Source organism: Castanea sativa, chromosome 5 (genome assembly GCF_040712315.1).
Source record: "Castanea sativa cultivar Marrone di Chiusa Pesio chromosome 5, ASM4071231v1".
NCBI lineage: Eukaryota > Viridiplantae > Streptophyta > Magnoliopsida > Fagales > Fagaceae > Castanea > Castanea sativa.
Window position 1 is genome coordinate 68,195,808 of NC_134017.1, and position 20,215 is coordinate 68,216,022.

Here is a 20,215-nt window from a genome sequence, read left to right on the forward strand (position 1 = left end):
CCACGATGAGTGACCATGTAACCTAGAAATTTACTTGAGCCAACGCCAAAAGAGCACTTGGAAGCGTTAAGGCACAGTTTGCACCTTCTTAGTATTTCAAAAATATTTCCGAGGTCATCCACATGCTCGGACTCTACCTTACTTTTTACCACCATATCATCTATATAAACATCAATATTTTTGCCTAGTTGTGACTCGAACATTCTGGTCATCATCCTTGGATAGGTAGATCATGCATTCTTTAATCCAAAGGGCATCACCTTGTAGTGGTAATTTTTAGTAAGCGTAACAAAAGCTGTCTTCTCCTGATCATCCAAAGCTAATAGTATTTAATGGTATCCTTGAAAGGAATCTAAAAAACTCATCTGAGGATGGCCCACAGTTGCATCCACTAATTGATCTATTCGGGGTATGGGGAAGGGGTCCTTTGGGCAAGCTTTATTTAAATCTATGAAGTCTACACATACTCACCACTTTCCATTTTTCTTCTTCACCACCACTGTATTGGCCAACCACTAAGGGTAAAACACCTCTTTAATGGCCCCTGCCTGCTTAAGCTTGATCAACTCCTCCTTGATGGCATCAGAATGTTCCTTAGATGAGCGTCGAGGCAGTTGCTTTTTGGGGATAACAGATGGATTTACGTTTAAATGATGACAAATGAAATTTGGATCCACCCTAGGTGCTTTGTAAGCACTCTATGCAAACACATCAATATTTTCTTAAGAAATATTATCAGCTCTACCTTTTCCTAAGGAGGCAACTAAATTCCAACCTAGAAAAACTTCTCCTTATCATCACCAATAATAACTTTTTCTAATTCCTTACACTTTGCCTCTTCTATCACCACATCCGTAGACAACACTAGCATCCTTGATTGCTATAAACCCTGCTCAGCAGAGGCTGATGACTCACCTCCAGTCTAATGTCTAATTACAGCTACCAAGCACTACCTAGCCAAAGACTGGTTCCCGACCAGCTCCTCAACCTGGTCCCCAAACGGATACGTCACCTTCAAGTGTAGGCTGGAAGAAATGGCCCCCATGGCATGAAGCCAAGGTCTTGCCATAATAGCAGTGAAGGGGGAGTAGGCATCTACCACAATGAAGTCTACTTCCACCACTTTTGGCCCTGCTTGCATGGGTAGTCTAAACTGGCCCCTTGGGATAACAACTTTCCCATCAAAACCTACCAAAGGTGAATCATAATAGGCTAAGTCCCCAGGTTTTAATTTTAGCCCCTTATATAAATCAAGGTACATGATTTGTGCACCGCTGCCCTAATCTATTGACACCCTCTTGACATCATACCCTTTTATCCTGAGGATGACCATTAGGGCATCATCATGTGGTTGCAAGGTTCCAACTTTGGCTTCATTAGAAAAACTCAATGTTGGTCGGACCTCCATCCTACCCCTCTTTAGCTCAGCGGATGAGTCATCTGCGAGTGGCCGAGTTATAGACATCACACTGAAAGGATGAGAACCAGTTCTTCTCAGAGCAGTAAGAATAACACTAATTGTGCCTAGAGGTGGTCTTGAAGAAGCATCTCTCTGAGCTTCTAACCCTGCCTGGCTGCCTTGTCCATTGGGCTGATACAGAAATTGCTTTAATTTTCCAAAACCAATTGCTCTAGATGACTCCACAAAGTCCTGTAATCTTCTGTGGTGTGCCCTTACTCCTGGTAGTATTGGCAATGAATGCTTTGATTGTGCTTCGTGGGGTATCCTCCCATCTTATTTGGTCATTTGAAGTATGACTTATTCTTAACTTTTTCCAAGATTTGGTGTACTGGCTCTTGGAATATAGTGATAACCACCCAAGCAGTAGTAGATCTAGAATGCCCAGAGAAATCTCTTTGAGGTCGTTTATTATTATACCTCTCTGACCTGAAATCCCTTCGATCTTGAGGGACTACTTTAGCTTTCCCCTTCCTTTGTTGTTGGTCCTCCTCGACCCACTTATACTTATCAATATGATCCATGAGCTGACGTACACTCCTAACAGGTTTCCTTGTTAAAGACTTCCTTAAATTGTACTTGGCAAGCAGGCCGACCTTGAAAGTCCTTATAACTACATCGTTAAAATTTACATCTATCTCATTAAATATCTCCTAGTATCTGTCTGAATACATTTTCAGGGCTCCCTCCTCTAGCATGGTCATAGACAATAGGGAGTCCAAAGGCCGAGGAACCCTACTACAAGTCACAAAACAAGCTCCAAATGCCTTAGTAAGCTCTTTAAAGGAGTTAATAGAACCCTTCAGGCCATCGAACCATCTCATTGCCACAGGCCCCAAATTGGACGGGAGCACTTTGCACATCAAGGTCTCATTCTTTGAGTGAACAACCATTCTCTAGTTAAAGTGGCTAACATGCTCCACAGGGTCTGTTCTGCCATTATACAAGGTGAATGCTGGCTAGGTGAACCACCGAGGAAGTTTTCCTCCTTCAATCCTACGTGTAAAAGGTGACTTAGAAATCTGATTCAAAACCATACTCATAGCATCGTTGCCTAGACTTTTATGAGACGGACTCTTCCTTCCCCGCCTATAATGGCGCTCCTCATCACATGAAAAAGACTCACTAGGAGGAGTCCTTGACTTAGGCCAGTAGCTATTATCCCTATCATCATCAAAAGAAAAGTCAGAACTTGAAGGAGTTCCTCTACGTCGCTCGCCGCATAACCTCATTCGCAAACGATCAATCTCCAGTTACATGCTCCTAGTATTCTCTTCATAAGAGACATGACTCCCACTTTGAGATTGGCTCCTACTAGTATGTGTGGTATGCGCACTAACATTCCGGTCCCTTCTTCGTTCAAGATTGAGAAACTGATTTTGACGTTGGGAACCAACAAACTCTTCTCGGTTTGGCCCAAAACATACCATAGCTGAACGTTGATCTCACTAAAGGTCAAGTTTCCCATAGACGACGCCAATTGTAAGGGCACATTTTAGATCCTAAACCCAAAAGGTAAAAGGATTAAGGTTTAAAGAGCCCAACACAATGAATTTGTAAAGAGTGGGTTGGAAACTAGGTTTTAATAAGTTGGACAACAATTATAGTGGGTTCAGATGACAAGAACACAAAGATAAACAGGTTTTTTTCAAAGAAAAACTTCATCAGCATAGTTCGAGGAGAACAGGTCTTGTATATATCTCTCTTGAATTTGATTCCAAGTCCAGTTCTTATTGCTACAATGTTTTTTTCTCTCTCTAGATTCTCAGATGGATCCCCTTGTAAAAGGGATCTTTCTTCCTTATATTCTCTTGTTTTGCTTTATCTCCACCCTCCACTTGTAGGTCAAGTTGCTTGGTTTGATCATTGTCCCATCAGCACCTTTCTGAAGTCTTTGGGGGTAGCTGTAAGGCTGAATATCATTGTTCATATATCACCTTCACATTAATGCGGCTAGAGGGTTAGCTGCAGAGCCTTTTATGCGGTAGTAACAACTTTCTCTAAGATATTTCTTAACTTTCCTTTATCCTATTCCCTCTTGATGTTTATCCTTACCAGTAGAATCATCCAGAGTATTGCTCTTGATGGCAGATCAAACCTTCTGACTTTTGTTTTGCTTAGTTGATGAGGCATTTCTCCTCGGCTACCTTCCCAAACCTTCATGGTTGGAATCCTTCCATAATTCACCGATTTGTACTTCTTTGCTAACATTTACTTGTCATCGGGTTACTAAATGTTATCGGACAAGGCCCACGGCCCAATATACATTCCTGAGTCTTTCATCCCTACAGAAATAATATAACAAAAAAGATAAAAATGAAGACTATCATAATTATATCAAACATGTAATATAATAATTCTTGATTAAAGATTTTTTTTTTCAAATGCATTTTAATAACTTTTTTGAGAATCTTTATTACAGTTATTGATGCATAATTTTTTTTTTCAAAATTAAAATTGAGAAAAATCCTACTTAAGATTGATTATTTACTAACTTCACATCTTAAAAAGCCGAAAAAAGTTTAAGATAATAATATAATATTAAAAAAAATAAAAATATCACTTAAGATATTTACACATAAAAAAAGACTTCTCTTATCTCTGTAATATTTGGCCTTAAATTGTTTTAATTCGGTCTAGCATGTTTTAGCTTGGTCGACAATATGTTATCTATATCTACTCACTTCAATTGTATCTAGCCAAATTGCATCTCATTTGACTTTTATTGATTGGATTTTTTTTTTTTTTGAAATTGAGCTAACTAAAATCTACTTGTACTTAAAATAAAAAATAAAAAAGCGAGATTTTAAAAAATTATAGATAAACAAATATATACTTGATATAAACATATTTGGATTGGAAGGAAACCAATGAAAAAGGCATGTATATGAACATAACTAACGTTATATATCATACGTGTTAACCAATAATATCATAAATGCAAAATGAGTTTTACTATGCTTTCTATATATGATAACTCAATTGTCACATCAATTTATTAAATAATAATAGTAAATTTTTTATACACGTCGATATTTTATTAAAAATTGATTTTATTGAGTATGATGACTCGGAATACGCCTCTACTAGCTCACATAGTTTTTTTTTTTTTTTAGATTTATAATCCATCAATAGTTGTTTCACCATCGTTTGTAAGTAAGTATATATATTGCAATACATATTAAACAAAATAAGCAATGCTCATGTATGTGAGAAGCAAAATTTTGCTTTGAAAGGAGTTGTGCCTCCGCTTGGCACTTGTATGACCTTTGGGTTGTGGTTAGGATCATTAAATTATAATCATCGTGTAATGATATTAAAAAAAAAAATACCGAATCTTTATACTTTCTGAGTCTCTAGTTGGAAAGGGAGATAAAAAATAAAATTAAAAAAAAAAAACATTTTCTAGAACCTTTTCTACATGCATTGAATCATGAGGTTCATCCCCTTCTCGTATGCCTCTAATTAGTGATTTTGGAATAAATCTTGTATGCCTCTAATTAGTAATTTTGGAATAAATCCACAAGTTATTACAAAGAAGTAAAAGGTTATCCAGATGAGTTTACCATTGAGGATAGCCAAAAGACTTAAATGATAATAATAATAAATTTATACATAGCTATTTGATTACCAGTTTACCACTTGTTTTCGGAGAGGACATGGGTACGTTGCAAACCACTTAAATCTTGTCATGTTATAATCACTACACATCTATATATAAATCTTGTCATGTTATAATCACTACACATCTATATATATATATATATATATATATTTAAAAGCTGAAGCGTAACATTTATTATTGCTATGTTCATATTGCGTCATCTTATCTACCATGTCATTGACTACATAATCATTTTTTTTCTTATTTAATTTTTATTCCTAAATTTTGTTGACAATATTAAATATATAGATATTTTTTTGAGAATATTATATATATATATATATATATATATATATATATAGATTGACTTTACACATTTATCTTGAACGGTTTTAACTTTATATATAACTTTACCTTTACACATTCATCTACTTTAATTCAGATGCTATAACTAAGCAATAAAATCAATGAAGAACTTAAAATAAAAAACAATGTCCATACATATCTATCTATACTATTATAAAATAATGGAAGTTTTAAAATAAATTTTACAAAAGTCCTTTTTGTGTCATGTCATTAGCAGTCTTTTTTTAATTTTTGCAATTTCTACTTTGTTTAACCTCTCATATTTTTCAACCATTGTCTTCTTAGTTCAATTTTTCATATTCTCCAATCATTGACTTCTTAAATTTTTCATTTGATTTCCTTTATAAATTTATAAATTTTCTCCTTTATATCTTCATAAATTCTACAATTTCACTTTTTTGAACCTTTCATCTCCTTCCACCCTTCCAGCCTTTCATCTTCATAAATTCTATGGTTTCACTTTTTTGAACCTTTCAACTGCTTTTACTCTTCCTCTTCCAACTTGATTTTCTTATAAATCTCTTTTACTTCAATTCCACCTCTCTCACCTAATCCTTTCATGTTGTTCATTGCAAAAAAGGTCAATTTTCTCTCTCTCTCTCTCTCTCTCTCTCTCTCTCTCTCTCTCTCTCTCTCTCTCTCTCCAATTTTGTCTCTTTTGATGTTTTTTTATTGTTTCAACCACTTTTTCCCCCCTAATGGTTCTTTTTGTTATTATTGATTTAATTGTTACTTCACATTTATTTCTCTTTTTGGAAAATTTGTATCAACTTTTATGCATATTTAGGTATTTTGATATTCTAATTCCCGAACAAAAAAAAATCATTTTTTTAGTGATTTAATTAGATGTTAAACTATGAGACTTTACTAAGTTTTATTTATTTTTTTAACCATTTTGTGTGAACAAAACTGTAGTTTTTGTAGAGAAAGTACTCTTAGTATTAGAAATACTTTATAGTGCCACTTATTTAGATAAAAGCAAAGGTAATCAAATGGAAATAATTGAATGAATGACATATTTTAGCTCTCACAATTGTATTTTCATAATTATTTTTGTTATTGTTGTTATTATTACTAATTATCATAATGATGCACATAGAAACTTAATTATGAGATTTGCTAATAATTGTTTATTTTATAATCTTTTTGAGAGTGGACGAATTTGCAGTTTCCACAGAAAAAATAATCTTAATAAATTATAAATAAAAAGCTATTTTCCTAATCGATCAAATTAATCATTGTTCAACAATAATTGATATGACATTTTGCAAAACGATGATTAATGAGACATTTTGTTTTTTTGCAAAGCATCTTCATATAGGTATGTTTTGATTTGATGTACTTTTATGGATGTATAAGTAATGTATTCAAGAAGAGAGATCATGATTATACTTTTTATACTTCAAAAGAGTGGTTTGGAATTAAAGATAACATTAAAATAGGATGCTAGAAGTTGAAATTTATTAACAGTGGGAAAAAAACTATTTTTCTCATTCTTTTCTAAATGTCATAATTGGAAATTTTTAATCCACACTATATTCTATCACTAGCAAATTGACTCATAATATGAATAGATGAAAATAATCTTAATATAAAATAAAAATATATATATATATATAATTTTTATTTATAGGGAACAAAAAATTCATTACTTCAAAAAAAGAAATCATTGCCCTTTGTTGGTTTCGTAAATAGTTATTTAAAAAAAAATTCTTACTTAATAGTTTAATACATTTAAAATGAAATTCTCTTATGAGAAAACACTATGTTAGTTCTAATATATAATTTTATAAATATTTTAAAAAATAAATTATATATTACATATTATTTTAAAATAGTTGGATATTCCCGTGCATTGCACGGGATTGCAACTAGTATGAAAGTAATGTTATACCAATCATAACTCTTCGTCTTAATAACTTATGATATTATTTGCAATTTTTTTTTAATCTCTAATGTTATTTTTTCTCTAGGGTTATATGCTTGTGTTCCCCACTAGTACATTGTGGTTAGATTCCATCAATTGGGAATAAAAAATTTTAATGGGAAAAAATGAAAATCATGACATGTTATGAAAGCAAAGCTGAGAGAAGTGAAAAAGTGGTGGGGTGAGTAGTTTCTTTTTCTTTTGACTTCTTTGGTGAGGGGGGGAGTATTGGTCCTATTGAATACAGTGGATGATGTAATGCTCAATACTTCAAGTAAAACAAAAAGAAAAATGTATTATAAAAAAAAAATGACTTGAGATAAAACTCTAAGAAAGATTATAAACTAAACAAGAAATGCAAAAGCAGCCAAAAGTAGATGGGTAGACATGAAGATTAAATTATAATTCGCTTCATATTCCCTGATACAGGAGCAACTCCATTTACCCAAAGCACAAATTCTACTTGACTACCAGACAAAATCTCAAGAGGCAGCCATTGCCAAGGGCTTTTCTTCACTGCCCCTGAAAAACACACTTAAAAGAGCAGCTGACCCTTTTAAAGACTTTTGCAGTTCCACCACTTACCCCATACCAGTACATCAGATACAAGTACTACTACCACCTATATTACTAGCAAGAATTGAACCCAAGAAAAAAAAAAAAAAAAAAAAGATTACGTGGGACCCAAGGTTTAGAATGATGATGATTTGATGGATGGTGTTGATGCCACAATATGATGATGCTGATGAGGATGATGACATGGTGATAATGGTGAAGGTAAACGCCAAGTTACTCAAGGAAACCTGTTTTTGTCAAGATAGCATTCCTGACTTTGCTAAGATCCCTTCCTTTCAGTGTCCTTCCAATCCCTTCACAAACAGAGAAAGATGAAATCTGACTCCTTGCAAGCTTCTTAGCAATCCATTCATGTGGAGGAACCATATCACCATCATCCTCATCATCATCATCACCCCCATAATTACCTACACCATGACGATCTCCATCATCATAAGCAACAGTTCCATTATATCTGTTACCATCCTCACCATCATCCACCAGTGATCCAACCCTTGAGCCCATTTTGGCACTTTTCCCATAAATTTTAGACCAATCAGGAACGTTCACAGGAGCTGAGGATTGCTTAACAACCACCTTGGTTTCATGGGTTGTTGGAGTAATATTGCTATTAGCCCTTGGAATCATTCTTGGGGTAGTAGAGAAGCGCCATGCAGAAGAAGAACCAGAAGAGTAGTCTTTGGATTTCCTCATTTTCTTAGGACTTAAATCCTCACTTTCCTTAATAGAACCCCACACATCTTCTTCTTCAAAATCTTCATCTCTCATTGATCTCCCACCAAGACCATTGCTTTTGCTCATGGTACCATTCCAATCTCCCATTGCTAGCTATTTGCTCTATGATTTCCAAAGAAGTTCAAATAGGAGAGAGAGAGAGAGAGAGAGAGAGAATTGAATGGAGTTAAGAGTTATTGAACCACTTCTTTCAATATAAATAGAAAGCAAACAATTTGAATTATTATTTTTTAAGTTATGGTTTTAATGAGCTAAATCTGATTTGTTCCTTGGGAATAGGAAAGGAGAAAGGTGAAAGAGAATAATATCAGGAATCTACCTTGCCTTTGTTTCAATATCCTCCAAAAGAACAAGGGCTTTTCAAAGATTTCTCAAATTAGTACTGTACATAACCCCGAAAAACCAACCCAAGACAAAGCAAGAGAAGCTCTGGAAGCCCTTTTCCCTTGCCAGAATACCTCCAAAGAAATCACAGATTTCAAGGGTCTTAGGCTCAGAATGGTACCCTGCAACCACAGAGAGCAAAAAGACAACAAAAAATATGTACCACATCAATTGATTTATTAACTTTCATACCTATCATAAAACCTGAAATGGAAAGGAAAAAGGCAAAAGGAAAATGATGGGCTTTGATAAGAATCTCTTACTTCCCAAACAACTCACCTAGATTCACTGTGAAGTGGGTTTATTACAAAAATCCAAAAGCCCACAGAATAGAGAATCCAGAACAAGAAGAAAAAGAAGAAGAAAGATGGATATTTTGGCATTGAGCAAACCCAGAAACCAAGTCTAATCCAAGCATATTTCTTTTACTACCACCTAGAGAAACAGTCAGTGGTGTGAAAGACTTCTTTAAATGGGGTTAATACATATACTGATTGATATACATGCTCTCATTTGTTTTGTTTTGTTTTTTTTTCTTTTTTGTTTTTCCTAAGATGAACAGTGAAAAAAATATATTATTTTTAATAAAGCTTAATAAAAAAAGGCTAGCTTTTGATTGGGAAAGGTGGAGAAGAACGATTGGTCAGACCCAACCCTTCACTGATTCCCGCAAACCTTATCTACAACTCACTACAACTCAGCTCAATCGGCGTTATATCAGTGAAAAAAAAAGCTCAGCGAGTGAAAAGGCATAAAAGCTTTCTCTATCTCTCATATTAGTGTGTGCGTGTGAAAGTGTGAAGCAACTTTTTTAAGGATGCCTAGGAGAGGGTGCTAGCTAAGCTTAAGGAGTAAAAGCACTTGTTGGTTGGTTGATATTGCCTTGAGAAATGTGGTGTGAGTGATTGAGTGAGAGAGGAGGGTTTAACTGTGACTGAAACTTTTCTTTTTCTTTTCTGTGTAACTCTTACCAGTTCATTCTTATTCAATGCTTCCTGGGTTTTGGGGATTATTGCAGAAAGATGAATAAAGGACCTAAAGACAGTAGTAGTAACGAAGAAAAAGAGAAAAACTTGCAGAAAAATTTAATAATGAAAAAAAAAAAAAAGTGTAGAGAGAGAGAGAGTGAGAGAGAAGGAGAGGAGAGTGTGGGGGCAAATATAGGTCAGGGGGAGTGGGAAGGTCAGGGGTCTTCTCAAACTTAAATCAGGAGGGTTCTGTTGGATTATGACCCAAGGGGAGATGTGTGGGTCAACGCTTTTATTTGAGGTTCATGCAGAAACCTCTTATCTCATCTTACATTGGAGTATATCTACTTTAGTTAATTTGTTTGCTTACTCTCCCTCATGCTCACTCATTTATTCCTAGGTTAAATAAGTTATATAGGCTTAATGCAAAATTACCTCTTGAGTTTTTATTCTTACTTGTAACTCTCTGATGTTTCTCTATTAGCCAAATTTACCATAGAGAGTAATTTTTATTAGCTTTTATAAATAGAAAAATTATATGAATATCACATCAGCATTAGCATTTGGAATTGCAAAAAAAGAAAAAAAAAATACTATCTTAAAAACTATGTCTATTATATCATCCTGCTATACAATAGACCCAACGTTTTTTATCTTACTATACAATATATTAAAATAATATATCTATCCAATAAAATACTATAAGCCAAAAGTTGTGAGAGACAATAAAAATCTATTTAAAAAGAGGTTTTTTTTTCAGGAACATTTAAAAAGAGAGAGAGAGAGAGAGAGAGAGAAATCATATAAAAGAGGTGAGAAACAATATAAAACCTTTTTTTTTTTTTAAATGCCATCCTACTTATTATAAGATATTACTAGAGCTGAGTTGTAATATATTTTAAAAATAGCTTTCCGAGTAATGTCCATTTTTGTAGTTTGATGGTATAAAATAGCAATTTGGGGGTTTTGCAACTTCCAATACTAATGCTCTTAGTGTCTTAGTGGCATGGATAAAGTATGGGAAAAGTTTCTCTCCAAACTAGTTTGGAGAGAAACCCTTCAAACTTATCAAATATTTTTATATTGAGTGTGAAATTTGAAATTCTAACCGTTGGATTGCATGTTCTTATTATATTATTCATGCTTGCAAAATTTCAAGAAAATCAAAAATCAATTGCTATGTCATCAAACAAATGTTAAAATTTCAAGTTTTTGTAATCTAAAATTGTGTATAAAAAATAAGTTCATTGATCAAATAGTAAATAAAATCCGATTTGAACGAAATTTGATATGCATGTTAAGAACATAAGGAACATGAAATTCAACGGTTAGATATTTTAAATGCCATCTTACTTATTATAAGATATTACTAGAGCTGAGTTGTAATATATTTTAAAAATAGCTTTCCGAGTAATGTCCATTTTTGTAGTTTGATGGTATAAAATAGCAATTTGGGGGTTTTGCAACCTTTAATGCTAATGCTCTTAGTGTCTTAGTGGCATGGATAAAGTATGGGAAAAGTTTCTCTCCAAACTAGTTTGGAGAGAAACCCTTCAAACTTATCAAAGATTTTTATATTGAGTGTGAAATTTGAAAATCTAACCGTTGGATTGTATGTTCTTATTATATTATTCATGCTTGCAAAATTTCAAGAAAATCAAAAATCAATTGCTATGTCATCAAACAAATGTTAAAATTTCAAGTTTTTGTAATCTAAAATTGTGTATAAAAAATAAGTTCATCGATCAAATAGTAAATAAAATCCAATTTGAACGAAATTTGATATGCATGTTAAGAACATAAGGAACATGAAATTCAACGGTTAGATTTTCAAAATTCACACCTAAAAAAAAGATATATGATAAGTTTGAAGGGTTTCTCTCCAAACTAGTTTGGAAAAAAACTTTGTTCATAAAGTATTTAAGTTCATGGTTTTAAAAACCGAACCGGAGGCAAAACCGTTTTTGCCTCTGGTTCCCAATTTAACCTGATTATTGATTGGTTTTAAGCGATTTTTGACCGATTTTGGGAATTTTTACTAGACCAAATTCGGACAGGCCAGTCCGGTTCGATTTTTAAAACCCTGTTTTTCTTAATGTGGTCACATAATGCTTGTGTGATTCTTCCATATATAAGGGCTAAAGAGAGTTAGTTCCACAGGTCAATTTAGTAAATACGAAAACCTTAAGGTGTAATAAAGAAGAATTGAAACCCTATTAGGTGTTTTTGCAACTGATCCCATGGGATTTTGGCTTAGGTTTGGAGTTAATCTTCCTCCAATGTATTATGTGACGATTGAAGAGATCATTCATGTGTAATTTTAATCATATAACTTTTTTAATGAATTATGTGACTTATTTAAATAATACACATTGATAGTCTTATAAATTGCCGTGTAGTAAGTTGGTGGAGATAGTTCTAAACTAGTTTGAAGCTAAAATTTGTCCTAAATAAATTATATCTTTGATCCTTAATCTCTAATCTTTATTCCAAAACACATATATATTTTACAATGTATAAAAAAATCCTTGCGGTCATATGTTGGATGGAAAATATTGATATAACAAAAAAGAATTCATAAAACATTAAACCTAGGTCATTTGATGATATGAAACCTGCTATGATATCACATAAATTTGTTTATCCTAGTAGTATTTTCTATCCATCAAATAACCATAATGACATTTTTAAACAAGTTTGAAAGTAAAGAGACTAAGGCTGCGTTTGGTTGGGTGTAAAATATTTTTCGGGTGTAAAATAATTTCAACTGAAAATATTTTCGGGAAAAGAAAATATTTTTAGGTGTTTGGTAACATTTTAAAAAATACTTTGAAAAATATTTTCAGGTGTTTGGTTGTGATCTTGAAAATATTATAGAAAATGCATTTTCTATTTGTTGCTCACATTTTCTCAGCTTCCAAACAAATATCATTTCCTGATATAGAACAACAAAACTCAAAAAAAAAAAAAAAAACTCATCAAATTTTCTCAATACAGCACAACAAAACCCAAAAATAAAAAAAAAGCTCATCATCAATTTTTCTCAATACAAATCAACAAATCTCAAATCCGGTCAGAGAAGAACGAAGACAGAGAGAGAGAGAGAGGCGACTGGCAATGGCGAAGGGGAGATCGCGCCGGCGCGGCGCGGCGATGACGAAGGCGAGATCGCGCTGCGATGGAGATGGCGAAGGTGAGATCGCGCGGCGCGGCGCGGCGATGGCGATGGCGAAGGGGAGATCGCGTCGGCACGGCGATGGCGATGGCGATCTCACTCTCTCTACTCTCTCTTCGTGCTCTCTCTCTCTCTCTCTCTCTCTCTCTCTCTCTCTCTCTTCGTGCTCTGTGTCTTTGTAAATCATGCTCTCTCTCTCTCTCTCTCTTCGTGCTCTGTGTCTTTGTTTTCTGGAAAATTTCAATTTGAAGGTAAAATAGACATGGAAAACGTTTTACGGGTGGGGAGGGTTTATTTTATGGTCAATTGGTTTGATTTTCCGTTTGACCAAAATTTCAGGTGTTGCCAAACACCCGCAAATGCTGAAAACATTTTCCGGAATTGATTTACTGTCGAAACAAACGCACCCTAAGGTGAAACATTTTAAAATATGAGGGCAATTTTGAAACAAAGGTTAAAGTTAATGATGAATTATGCAATTTAGCCTTTTTGATAGGTTAATGAGTGCCAAAATGTTTTTATTGTAATCAATTAGTTTTTCTAGGTAGTCAACCAATACTTAGTTAAAATAATATTTGATTATTTGCTTTTACTACATCCCAATGCACTGAAACCACTTGATTAATTTTACACGTGCACTCACCGATTAACATATTTCATTCTTAATTTGGTTCTAAGTGTAATCCCCAAATAAATAAATATATATAAATATATATAAATTTATTTATTTGGTAGTATTGTTTACCATATTATAAAACAAGAACTCTTTCTTACACAAAGTCTCCTATGAGATTTCTTTTAATACAGTAAGGTACTTCTAATCACTTGGCCTTTTTCAATATCCTATAGCTAAAAAAATGAAAATCCACAAGCTCAAGTTTCTTCAGTCATAACAAAAGGGAATCTGGACTTTCTGCAGTCATGAATAAGCAATGGCACGCCGCGTGAGAGGATCTCAGACTGAACTAAGGAAGCACATACCTGAGTTTGATTACGTGAGTGGTCAATATTAAGGAAGCATATATCCAATGTGTGTGAATTATGCAGAGCAGAATGTTTAGTTCTTTCAACGAATCCAAGCATATCATCCAAAACATGTCTTTGTTATTATCATAGTCCTACATCAGCTTATTTAATTTTATGTGTGGTGGTTATAACTTAGCCAAAGAATATATATATATATATATATATATATATATATATATATATATAATATCACCCAAAAATATTGTTATTTTATGAACTCTTAGCTTCATAGTTCATACAAGAGCCTCTGCAATAATTAACATCATACGTGGCGCTTGGACTAGGTAATCTCATTACAAATAACTCACCTAACTTTTCTTTATTATAATATATGTGTATTTTATATGCTAAACATCTCTCTTTTCATTGGGTAATTTTTTTTGCATCAGAGAACAGGAATAGTAAATCCTAGTAATGTCTTAGTTTGTTATGCATCACAGTTGCTACCCTTTTCAGCTACATTATTAGTGTAGTAGATGATTTGTCACAATCCAAAGCAGCACATCTTTTCACTGATATAACATAAAATTAGGTGGGATCTAAGAAATTCTTAGTACAGTTTGCCATTTGTTGATGGCACAACTAAAGTAGTCTCATCCTTTTTTTTTCCCCTTTAGAATCAAGTTGTCTTGTGCTTTGTTATAAATATTAAAGAATGTTAGCATTAATTTTGAAAATCTATTTAATCATATAGTTTATGACAAGGCAAGGTTCAGATTGATTGGAATCAGGATGGAATCAGCCATCTCAAACCCAACTCAGTTAGGCTCAACTATCTTTATCTCTCCTGGGTTTCAGTCAGCACAATTGAAAAAAAAAGTAAACATTATGAAACTCATATTATTAGAAGTTTCAAATCCTATTGTATCAAAACATAAAATAAAGTGAGAACCAATAGGTCTCTCCCTCACTCACTCTCTCTGGTCTGCCAGGGAAATTTTGAGAAAGCATAAATTGAAAATGGAGCTGCCCCAGAAGCTTTGTTTCAAAGAAACAACCTGTTGGGTTTGAGAAATAAGTTTTAAAATACATGAGTGGGAGATAAGCTTCAAATGTATTTGACATTGGAGAATAATTAGATATATAAACTATAATATGTTATAATAAGATCAACCAAACACTAGTGATTTTTATATAATATTATATAAATCCAGCTTGTGGGATTATCAGAACCATTTGAAATTGAATTGATAATCTACAAATGAAGCATTGAAATACTTAAAAGTCCGGGAGGTCTCAATGGCCACGATTTTTCTTATTTGTTTCTTATTTTTCCTGTAGAACGAATCATATATCTTGTTAAAAAAATATTTCAGATAAAAAAATCAGTTACAGTTCTATGCATGTTATTATAGTAACCGTACAAGCATCTCAGATTTTGAGGCTTAGCATGCTTCAGATTCCAGATTTCAGTTTGAAAAAAATGTATAATTATGTGGAATCCTTGTAAGAGACTTGAATTGGACATCAAAATCAACTTATCACAGTGTGTTAATCATTCTAAGAAAGAAACCATCTCTACCATCCAAAAAGGATCTACTTGATTAACCAATTGATAAGATAAGCAAAGTGAGACGCCTTTAACATATATCTTTCGGCCTTTCCTTTTATAGGGAGATAAGTGGGGTCTTATAGCCCAATAATCCTCCAGTTATTTGCTCCCCAAATTTTAGTCTTTAGTCCACCACCCCTTTGCACAAATCTATCATTTCCACACAAGTGTTGGTCGTTTCATTGCCAGCCAAAGATGAAGCAATTTTGGTGGCCAATAAGGCAAGATAGACTTATCAATTTGAGGACCTTTTTGCATTATGAACCCCTCTGTATTGCTCAAATATGTGATTAGGAGCTTGACACATTAGATACATTCTACCCCTGTTCCATATTGGTTGTACTAATTAAAAAAATTTTTTAGGAAACATCATTAATGCATTGTCTATTGGATAAAAATGTACAAAATTTTAAAACTACCACTATTAATTTAAACTCCAGGAATAGTATTAACTTTTTAAATAAAATAATAGATTCTATCCGATATACAAAACTCTCACTTTTACAAGGTCTAGAAGAGGTTATGATAAGCAACCTTACTCCCAATTTATTAGAGATGTTGATTCTCAAACTCAAACTTGTAACCTAAAGCTTTTGGTAAAAGGCATTTGCTATCGCACCAAGTCTCAATTTTTTAAAGAAGTATGTCGGTAAGATAAGAACTTTATCTATTAACTTTTTAAGAAAATTACATTTTGGAACATTTCAAATGGAGGACCAAATTATTGGGATGGAAATGAACATAAATGTGAGAGAGAGAGAGAGAGAGAACCACCATAAAATTTGACATTATTGAATGAAAGAAAATTTTCAAGTCAAAAAAGAAGATCAGATCTTGGTTTGTTTGGGTTGTACATACCCTAAACTCTAGAGTCTACACTGGACTTTTTTTGTAAATTACACCATTATTTGTCTAATCGGTTTGAAAAATTAAGGATAGTAAATGATGGAAGTGACAAGGATAATGCAAGAAACAATGCAATAAATGTGATCTGCCATAATTAATTTGTTGAGAATTTATAACCAACCACAAAATTTGACACTATAATTTTATTTTTACTATTATGATGATTGAGATATTTGCTAAAGATGATAAAGGTTTATCATGTTGGATCATGAGAGCATTATCATCCAGGGGAATGGAAACAAAAACAAAAATATAAAAGAGTACAAGCTAGGGTCAAAATTATGAGATTCGAAAATAATGCATTCACAATGTAAATAGAAAGTAAAAACCATTGACAAGATATTCAAACCTCAGTCACAGGCATTCCTTGGATGCTTCAAATTCAATGCCTCTTGTGCACCACTGGAAGAATTCAGCTAAATATATGCTTATAATTGTCCTCGAGCTCGTATTAGAAATACGGGCGTTAATGATTGAACAGCAAAAATAGTCCTTTTATAATGTGAGTGTGTCCTATTCCCATGCTGAAAATTAGAATATGTTTGGAATCTTTTTGCTCATTTGCAACTTGTCCAAATTGACTGAGCTCTCTTGATGACCCGGGTTAAGTTCGAGGAGCCGAATTCCCTACTTGAATCTACATGGACAATAAGGAAGGTTATAAAAATTTAATACGCAACACCCAAATCTCATAACTCAGTTTCCATAACTCAAACTCAATTCTCATAACTCATATTTCTAACTCTACTTTTTCACTCACTCTTGAAAATATTTATTTAGTTTCATATCTTGGTTGCATATCTCATCTCTAAAACTCAAATTTGTGCATAAAGTGGTGGGACCCACTTACTGTAAAAGGTTAAAACAGTAACTCATACCTACGTGCCCCTTCTCCAAAACTAGCACATTCGTAACTTCGGTTCACAAAGTCTAGGAAAAGAAATTATAACAGGATAAAAAATTTTCACAGAGCAACATCTCAAGAAATATAACAATGGACGAGGGAGAGATGGTAGTCACCTAGGATAAGAACTAGCAAAATGAAGAAGGTGAGTGACAAACCAAAAGTGACGGAACCAAAGGTTTTGGAACTTTTGATCTTTAGCTAGACTTGTGATCTTCGGCTAGGTTGAAGGTCTTCTTCAGATGCACCAAAAATTTTTAGAGGAAAAGTGGAAGGAGGAAGGAGAGAGGGTTAAGGAAAAGGAAATGCATTTATGAAATGAGAAGAGGTGGGTGTGGACTTCCCTGTGACGGGTGTAAAATTACAGGAGAGAAGCCTAAAAAGGTGGGGAAAAATAAGCAAGAGTAAAGAATTAGTTCCCAATGGTTACACACTGATTTGATTTAGCAATACACTGACGCATGCCCACTATGACTAAGTTATTTACAATAGTACCATTGAAATACTTAACCCAAAATTTGGAAATATCCAAATCTTATTTTCAATTTCCGTAACTCAAGTTTAAAATTTTGAGTTTGGAGTTATGGAAACTTAACTCAAAAATCAATCCAAATAACATGGTTTTCAGTGGAACCCATGTTTTTTGAGTTTTGGGTGATGAAAACTGAGTTATATAACTCAATTTTCATCAATCCAAATACCCTCTAAAATCAGTTGTTTTCATAACTCATTCTCACTTTTTTGAGTAATGAGTGATGGAAACTAAGAAAAAAAAAAATCAAACCAAACAAGAGTGGTGGTGGTGGTGAGACCTATAGAAACAAGAAATGAGTGATAGAAGGCTGTTTGGATTGATGACTTCTATAACTCATAACTTTATTTTCATAACTTATAACTCAAAAATGGTGGGACCCATAGTTGAGAAGTCCGTTTGGCACTCCATAACTCTGTTTCTAGTTTTTTGTTTCCATCACTCAATTCTCAAATTTTTGAGTTATGAGTTATGGAAACTGAACACATTTTAGGTGTTTTCAGTTTCCATAACTCTGTTTTCAATGGCATTTCTGTAAATAACACCACATACCTAGTCCCACAGTTAGAGTAATAACTCCTTTGGCGCTCCTTTTGATGCTCTCATCAACAGCTCTCTTCAGTAAAGCAAAGCTCTCATCTCAGACCTCTCTCGTCTCCATTTAGTGAAACCACAAGCTAAAAAAAGCTCTCACTGCCCTCACCTCCTCACGCACTATTTCACCGATCCGAGCTCAGCCAACCCGCACCGCCGTGTCATGGTCACGCAGTGCTTCACGCGCCAACCAGTACCGATCTCCCCGACCTCTTTCTTAGCTTTTTTCACAAAAATACGAAGGTATTATTTACATTTGAGCTGTTTATATATTTGATTTGTTGGTAATAGCAAGGTTTTTCGCATCTTTTACATCGAATCAAGGATTGGTGATGAGAAGTTTGCTTCTCTGTTTTTTTTTTTTTTTCTTCTTTGTTTGATGTTTGGGTTTTCGCATCTGATTTAACTGTATCAACCCGTGGTGATGGGTTTTCAACCCATGGGGAAATGGGTCACATTTCGTTATGCTCGTTGGCGCCACTGGGTCGCGACGGTAGAGATCGTGCCGCCATACACGTTAGAGAGATGGGTGTTGTTCACTAGTGACGGTCCTGATGAGGTGAGGGAGCTTGAGAAATTTTTTATGGGTTCATGTTTGTGCTTTGGGAGAGTGACAGGGCTGAAGGGGGAAGGAGAAATGAGAAATGAGAACAAAGAAGGCTGATGGGGATGAAAACCTTCCGCGGGTAACAATACAGCTTCGCTCTAACCAAGTGGCAGGTATGGGGCCCACAAATAGTGTGAAAAATATTGAGCGATGGCAAGTAAGTGATGGTACCAAACGGGTGTGGTATTTTAAAGTGATGAGTGATAAGTGACAGAAATTGAGTGATGAAAAAAAAGCATCCAAACAAGCCCTTAGTTATATGGGCTAAACCAAACATAGCTTTCCATATTTTCTTTCCTCCCAACCAAACCAACCCTTAGTGAGTTTGGTTCACATAGTGTAGGAAAATTTGGATTTGAACTTAATGCTTCTCTCAGTCACGAGCTTCGATTGATTCCCTGTTGTTTTGCTTCAGTTGTAACAAGTTAATTTTAGCAAGAAGTAGACTAGGATTGCTCCTTCACATACCTTCTTGGACCAACCACATAACTTAAGCCCACGGATGTTTTGTACAGGTTCTTGTGGGCTAAACTTAGTTGAGTGTTGACCCAATGAATTACATGGTGCAGGTTTGAACTAAATCAATCCATGGGTCAAGTTCACGGTCGTACGTGTTGAATACTTCATAGGCTTTGTTCTATTGATGGATTCTTCGGCTAGTTTTTGGAGATAACTTTTTCAATTCCTAATAAAGACTTTATATATATTAACCAGACACTTTCTCTATTGGTAAAATTTGTGGACCTTAATTTGGTGGGCCTCTTAACAAGTGTTTGTTTGGCATAAACTTTTTAACTTACACGTTAATGTATTGCTTTTCAAAGCCTTACCCTTTCTAAATACAACTATATTTCAATCGCCTTTCAGCAAATAAACAAATAACCAAATTTTTTTTTTGGT

The 20,215-nt window shown here is 34.0% G+C and overlaps 1 protein-coding gene across 1 annotated transcript; it reads right to left on the reverse strand.

The window, feature by feature from the left end:
* Nucleotides 1–7,738: 7,738 nt before the first annotated feature.
* LOC142637076 (uncharacterized) lies at nt 7,739–10,207 on the reverse strand. The gene is made up of 3 exons (XM_075811367.1): nt 9,331–10,207; nt 8,987–9,173; nt 7,739–8,769 (listed from the first exon to the last, which is right to left on the reverse strand). Exon 3 carries the CDS (start codon nt 8,752–8,754, stop codon nt 8,146–8,148), a length of 609 nt encoding a protein of 202 aa, XP_075667482.1. The 5' UTR covers nt 8,755–8,769; nt 8,987–9,173; nt 9,331–10,207; the 3' UTR covers nt 7,739–8,145.
* Between the last annotated feature and the right edge of the window lie 10,008 nt (nt 10,208–20,215).

What these genes read in the sequence shown, in the direction of transcription:
- LOC142637076 (XM_075811367.1), bottom strand. Translation starts at nt 8,754, where the DNA reads ATGGGAGATTGGAATGGTACCATGAGCAAAAGCAATGGTCTTGGTGGG.